The sequence below is a fragment of the Onychomys torridus genome, chromosome 14 (genome assembly GCF_903995425.1).
Source record: "Onychomys torridus chromosome 14, mOncTor1.1, whole genome shotgun sequence".
NCBI classification, from domain to species: Eukaryota; Metazoa; Chordata; class Mammalia; order Rodentia; family Cricetidae; genus Onychomys; species Onychomys torridus.
The window spans coordinates 9,566,900-9,573,734 of record NC_050456.1 but is presented as its reverse complement, the minus strand read 5'-3'; the positions used below and the strand labels follow the sequence as shown (position 1 = coordinate 9,573,734).

Here is a 6,835-nt window from a genome sequence, read left to right as displayed (position 1 = left end):
ATGACTCATCCCTCCCAGGATGCTGGACCTCATGGCATCCATGAAGAAGGGAAACTCTATGTTGTGGATTCCATAAATGACTTAAACAAATTCAATCTCTGTCCGACAGAATCGCAACATCTATTCCGTATGTATGGTCCTGAAGTGTTTCATGGCTTTGGGACTTCCAGAAAACATTAAGGGCATGGTGGATGTGTTTCCTGTGGTGGGGGCAGGGTGGGCATCGGCAGTTACTGGGCACTAGAAATGTTATTCATCATTAAGCAGTTTTTGTTTTATGCCCTCAGTCTTTAAGGGATTATTGACTTCCTTGGCAAGATCTGAACACTTCAAAATTCCTGACAGAAGCCAGGCATATTGGCTCATGCTTGTAATTCCAACACTTGGAAGGGTGAGGCAGGAGAATCACAAATTGAAGGTCAGCCTGGGCTGTAATAGGTAGTTCCTGGTAGCCTGACTGCGCCTGACTGCATAGGAAAAGCTCTCTTCATGTCCCATTTTCCCCTTTATAACTCCTGGGGAAGAACCATACACGTTTGTCACTGGACAGGGCGGAGCCTAGTGCTGGCTTCCCAGCTTGCTCAGTCCCTTTTGGCTGTTGTGCCTCTTGGTGACCATGGTTAGGTTCGTTACATTCTCTGCCTCCTAGGGGTCTTGTTTTAATCGGAGATTGCTGAGAAAAATGTTCATCATATTTACTAGTTTATAAAAAAAATCATTAAAATTCTGTTGTGCAAAAAGTCAACTTCATTTTCTACTTACAAATTGTCCATTTAAAGTGTTAGAAGGGACATTGAGAACAAAATGAAATCTCATGAACACAAAATGTATCTTGCACCCCAAGTGTTAGAAACCCGGCCTCTCAGCCCCCAGGCCCCAACTTGTCTAGCTTAACTGATGAGTATTCGAACTCGAGTGTTGGTGTCCCCTTGCTATTTGTCCCCATGCACGCTCTAGACTTACTGTCCAGTTTATACCCCCCATTCTGCTTCTCGTCGTCTTTGAGTTCTCCCTTCGTCGTTTTAATAGGTTCTGACGCTCGTTCTCTTACTACAGCAGGCGTTGGTGCCGCCTGTGGTGTGGCTTTGATGAGAAGGCTTGAGAGGGTGGGACATGGGGCGTACTTGATTAGATAATCAAGCGGTACAATGTGTGGGACCAATTCAGAGAGGAGGAGAAAATAGAATGTAATCCAGCTGTCTCCCTACCCCAGGGGCTCACACCGATCCTAGTCAACTTTATCTGAGCGTTTAGTTGACACCTAAGAGTTACAAAGTAGCTAATGAGAGGCAATTCCCAGCACCAAGTTCTGAGAAGAGCCTCACTCCTAGAGCAAATCTATCCTGGAAATAGCTTTAAGGAACCAAAATACCACAGTGGCTTTTTTGTCCAATGGATATATAGACCTAAGTGATTATTCTGATACTAAAAGCAGTTTCCTGAAAGATGCCACATGGTGTTAGGTCTTCCACACAGGGACAGCATCACTTACCTAGCTCCACTTAGACCACTTAGGAGATGGGCGTAGAGCTCCATCAATTTTCTGTTTCTTCTCCAAAGAATAATTCATGCCCCTCTACTCCATAGTTAACAGTTTTCAAAGAACCTTTCAAACTGGTCCAAGGACATAGCTCAAGCCTCCTCATTCTTTGAATTCTAATAGAAAGGTAAACAGATCCAAAACTGCTCTTCCAAAAGCATCCCTAATGCAGAAGACATTTTCCAGACTGTCCAGGGAAAAAGAGTAGGCCGGTCACATCTCTCTGGGTGGTTCTGAGATTCTGTTGCTTTGTCTTCTATTAGCTTTAGAGGAGAAAATACCAAACACTGGGACAAATGCAGGAAATGGAAACCGTGGTCTGTATTTTGTGGGGCTGCTCCTGGTGCTGATGGTCAGCCTAGCTCTGGTGTTCTTCGCCATCTTCCTAATAAGTAAGTATTTCAGGCAGGCTTGTCTCTATTTGTGTGTGCATCCTTCATAGCTGACTTCATAGCTGTTGCTTCTGGGGCTAGCTAGCCCTTTTTGGCCATCAATTTCCAGCAAAAGCCTGGGGGAGACCCTGTGTCTTAAGGGTACCTTGTTGCTCCTGGATAGGGTCCTTGGACACAAGTCCACAACATGCTTCCCCAATGGACAGGTCACATTTATGTTTAATATTTATATAAGCTTTTAATTTGTCACTCGGAGCCCCTGCTGCCAAATTGTACACAATTTATCCTATCATTTTTTTTACTTGATGCATAGATTGTTTCATTACATTAAGACATAACATGGCAAGGGAGCAGGCTAATGGCCCGGGTCAGTGCTTGGGGATGTGAGGGTGGGTTACTCCTTCCCTGTTTGGTGCGAGCTCCTGTCCTGTCTGCTCTTGGCCTGTGAGATACATGTCATACTCTTAACTGGTGACATGGAGGCTTTCCCACATCTGCTCCTCAGCACAGAGACCCCTCAGCCGATTCATGTCAGCCTCCTGCCTGCTTTGAGTAGCAGGAGAGAAGCTGCCTCCCTGCAGTGTGTGTGTGTGTGTGTGTGTGTGTGTGTGTGTGTGTGTGTGTGTGCTCCTCCCTCAGAGCCAACATGGTTCTCTCCCAGATGAATTGGAGCTGTGGTGAGGATCTAAACCCTCAGTGCCCACCCCTGTTATGGAATATTTCTTTACACTGTGTGAAGATGTGTCACTGTGACTGGTTTAATAAAGAGCTGAATGGCCAATAGCCAGGCAGGAAGAGGTTAGGTGGGACTTCTGGGGACAGAGGAGACTCAGAGAGGAAGAAAGGGGGGTCTGGAGTCAGACTTGGAGGAAGCAGCATGATCAGTACAGAGAGATGAGGTAATGAACCACGTGACAGAATGCAGATTAAAATAAATGGGCTAATTTACATATATGAGCTAGTTAGGAACAAGGCTAAGATATAGACTGAGCTTTAATAATTAATAAGAAGTCTCCATGTTGCTATTTGGGAGCTGGTGGGACAGAGAAAGACACATTACACACCAGCAGTGACGTATCACCTCTAATAAGGCTCTACCATCTAAACATCTCCAAACGGTCCACCAATGGACCCAGTGTTGGAACGCATGAGCCAAACCTGAGTACCTCCGAGGCAGTTTGCAGCACCAGGAAGCCCACTCCAGCACAGGTGTGGCTTCTTGAAAAAGCTGCATCCTTGGAACTTCCTATATAACTTGCAGGAAGCTCTTCCAGACACTCTCCTTTTCCCAGAAGTTGTTCACTGGTTTTTCCTCAGAGAGGAATCCTGTAGTCTGCTGAGTTTCCTGAGCCTTGAATGTTATAAGCCTTCCTCCTCCATCCAGACAGGAATGTTCCAATTTGGAGGAAATAGGTAGAGGACACTCCACCTCTTCCTCTGGCCCTCCTCCTCTTCTCCTGACCATGGCTGTCACTGCTCCTCCTTTAAAAATACAAAGCTTTCTTTTCTTTTTATTTTATTCATGTACATGTGTGTGCAGATGACCTTGGAGGGTAGAAGTGACCAATTAAGTTCCCTGAAGTGGTAGTTACAGGTGGTACAACGTGAGTGCTGGGAACGAAACTGATCTCCTGCTCAAGCAGCAACCACTGAGCCATCTCTCCAGTCCCCTTCCAGTCCCCAAGCTCTTGCTTCTTTACACCCCCTCTTCTGTGATGTTCTATGTGCCTTGGAGGGGATAAAAGGGTATTTCATTCACGTCTTCCCAGGAGAAGCTATACAACAAGGATGGTGTTTAAACCCACCTCTCCAGCTTATGTCCTTTCCCACTAAGAAACAGGTGAAATATCCTTGTGATAATGTAACCTTGTAGCTAGCTATTGACACGGGGAGGGTCAGCAATTGAACCCAGAGGGCCAAAAGAGATTTTATATATATATATATATTTTGGTTTTTTTGAGACAGGGTTTCTCTGTGTTGTTTTGGTGCCTGTCCTGGCTCTAGCTCTGTATCCCAGGCTGGCCTTCAACCCACAGAGATCCACCTGGCTCTGCCTCCTGAGTGCTGGGATTAAAGGCATGCACCACCACTGCCCAGCTGAGATAATATATTCTTATTCTGAAATGTTAGCCTGACATAAATGAGAGATCTGCCTATTGTCTTGCTGTACCTAACTGCAGATAACAACCCAGTTAAACTAGCCAGATATTTTAGATATGTCTACAACCAAGCAACCCAAAGGAAAAATTCTCATCTATAGGATAGGTGGAAGAACAAGAGAAATAACAAGTGTTACAGATGAGGTATGCAGTGCTAGGTACCATGCACTGAATACTTGAGGGCTGTCTGTCAAATACATTCCAACAACCGTGTAGTCCAGAATCTAAAAAACATGTTTTAAAAGAATACTGAGGAGTGAACCTAGTAGAGCTTTGTGCATTTAAGGCAACTTTTCTACTGCAAAACTGGATTGCTCACACCCTCTCTGCTTTTCATTTTGAGACATGCTAGATTGCCTTAAACTCACTGAGTAGCCCAGTTAGGTTGATGAACTTGCGATCCTCCTGCCTCAACCTTCTGAGTAGTTGGATTTACAGGATGACATTACCATGCCCGGCTAGGTCCCATCATTATCTCTAGTTTACTGTTGATAAAACTGAAGCCTCATATGCTCAAGTTGATGGAACTGTTCAGGACCTAGAGACACTGATGTAAAATATAAGGCAGGATGTGAATGTCACTGTGTCTAGTTTTTAAAAGACTTATTTAATATTTTATGTGGATGAATGTCTTGCATGCGTGTATGAATGTGTACCATGTGCATGCCTGGTGTTGGCAGAGGTCAGAAGTCTTCCTGGCCTGGAATTATAGATGGTTGTGAGCTACAGTAGGAAGTGAACTTGGGATGCCTGCAAGAGCAGTAAGTGCTCTGAACTGCTAAGCCACCTCTCCAGCCTCCTTAAAGGAGGACTTGTTTCAGGGACACATGTGGTAAGGCTTCAGCATGTGGGAGTTAGTGGTAGAAAGATCAGGAGCTCAAGATTGTTCTTGGCTATACAGTGAGTTCAAGGCCAGTCTGGGCTACGTGAGACTTCGTCTCAAAAAATAAATAGGTGCTGGAGAACACAGGATGCAGGTTCATTTCCCAGTAGGTCTTAACTGTTTGTAACTGCAGTTCCAGAGGATCTGATGTCCTCTTCCAGTCTCTACAGGCATACACATGGTGCACAGACATTCAGGCTCAGGCACATGAAATAAAACAAATCTAAAAAAAAAAAAAAACCTTTAAAAATAAATAGATAAAACAAAAAGGAATTATTTGGCATTTGCCTCAAATATTTGTTTTTACTTTGCTTTTGGTTTTGACTTTAAGACAAGTCTCACTGTGGGCCACTACGCTCTGCTCAAGTGTTCCATATGGAGGCCAGGACCATATTGAGTAAGAAAAGGAAAAGGGAGGTGAGGAAAAAAGAAGGCCTTTGCACTGGCTGGGATGGCATACACTTGTAATCCCAAAGCTTGGTAGACAGAGACAGGGGAACATGAGTTCAAGACCAATCTGAGCCCTTGTATGAGAAAAAAAAAATGTATATTTTTTTTGTACAACTAAGCATCTTGGGCCAGAGATATTAATCTCATTATCTTTTATGTGCATATGTATGTGTGTGTATGTCTGTTCATGTGTATGGAGGCAGAGGTAGATGTTAGGACCCAGAGAATGTCATTTTCCAGATAAGAGAGAAAGCCATTTCTGAGAAAGGGTCTGGAAATGAGACAATGTGACAATCACTCCGAGGAAGTAACCAGACACACTGGCAGCCCCTGGCACATCCGTCTCAGCCACAATCTTACAGAGTTGTCAGGAGTGGTCTAGCCTGGCACCAGTAGGTCATAAGTAGAGTTTACGAGCTGGGCAATTTTTCGGTACTCTGGGTTTCCTGGATGCATGGCGGTTTGCAGATGATGCCTCTCAGTTGAGCTCTGCACAGGGCTCCCTCTGCTGACTGTAACAGTCTGTTTTCCGTTTTGAAGTTCAAACCGGAAGCCAGATGGAGGACGTGTCCAGAAGACTGACAGCTGAGGGGAAGGACATAGATGATCTTAAGAAAATCAACAGCATGATCGTAAAGCGGCTCAACCAACTGGACTCGGAACAGAACTAAAGGGATTTTTTTTCCTCAAGAGTGGGCATGGATACTTGGAGCTTCTCTCACTTGCCTCGATGTACGTAGGTCAAGGACTGAGCAAGTGGACTTCTTCAGGCAGCATATCTGATCTGTTACACAGGCTGGCTCAAGGATGGGGATCGCTCCTAAGCAAGGTGTTTAGAGATGGCAGCCGGGAAGGGGTGAACTTGATTCAGGCTCATTTCCTGCTAATCGGTTTCTTCAGCTTTGGTGGGGTTAGGGTGGTGGGTGGCTAGCACTGAGAAGAAGCAACAGCAAGAACTCTTTACATGCTACTACTTATAGAAAATGAGCTTGGTTTAGAAGACCGCCAGTGTTCTAGCGAGGTCTGTGATGCCTCCAGCACTGGTAGAGATTCGGGCATCGGCCTGCGCTGAACCAGGCGGTCCCTCTTGTCAGCTGCACACTGACAACAGCTTTCGAGCGCCTTTGTCTGCAGATCGCTGGAGAAAACATGGGTAGAGATGTGTGTGTGTGGTGATGCTGAGGGGCCTAGACTGTTGTCTGAGCTTCTGCTTTGTGAAAATCATCTGACTCTAGAGACACTCCCATGCACACTAGGGAAAGGCAGCCGTGTCTATTTATGTATAATTTATAGCTTTGTCATGGAAAAAAAATCCCTTGGCACTTTGCTCATGGCTTTGGAAGAAACTGGCTAGGTTTGTGGTCTTTGCTAAATTAAAGTAGAAAATTGTGAATTTGGAAGCATGCTGTAC

General features: G+C 45.0%; 1 protein-coding gene across 1 annotated transcript; it reads left to right on the top strand.

The window, feature by feature from the left end:
* On the top strand, positions 1-6,095 carry Lsmem1 (leucine rich single-pass membrane protein 1). Its single transcript, XM_036205746.1, has 3 exons — positions 1-127; positions 1,804-1,932; positions 5,965-6,095. Exons 1-3 carry the CDS (start codon positions 1-3, stop codon positions 6,093-6,095), a joined length of 387 nt encoding a protein of 128 aa, XP_036061639.1.
* Positions 6,096-6,835: the final 740 nt, after the last annotated feature.

What these genes read in the sequence shown, in the direction of transcription:
- Lsmem1 (XM_036205746.1), top strand. Translation starts at nt 1, where the DNA reads ATGACTCATCCCTCCCAGGATGCTGGACCTCATGGCATCCATGAAGAA. An exon ending in AGAATCGCAACATCTATTCC is followed by an intron (nt 128 to 1,803) that starts GTATGTATGGTC and finishes GTCTTCTATTAG; the next exon opens with CTTTAGAGGAGAAAATACCA. An exon ending in CTTCGCCATCTTCCTAATAA is followed by an intron (nt 1,933 to 5,964) that starts GTAAGTATTTCA and finishes TCCGTTTTGAAG; the next exon opens with TTCAAACCGGAAGCCAGATG.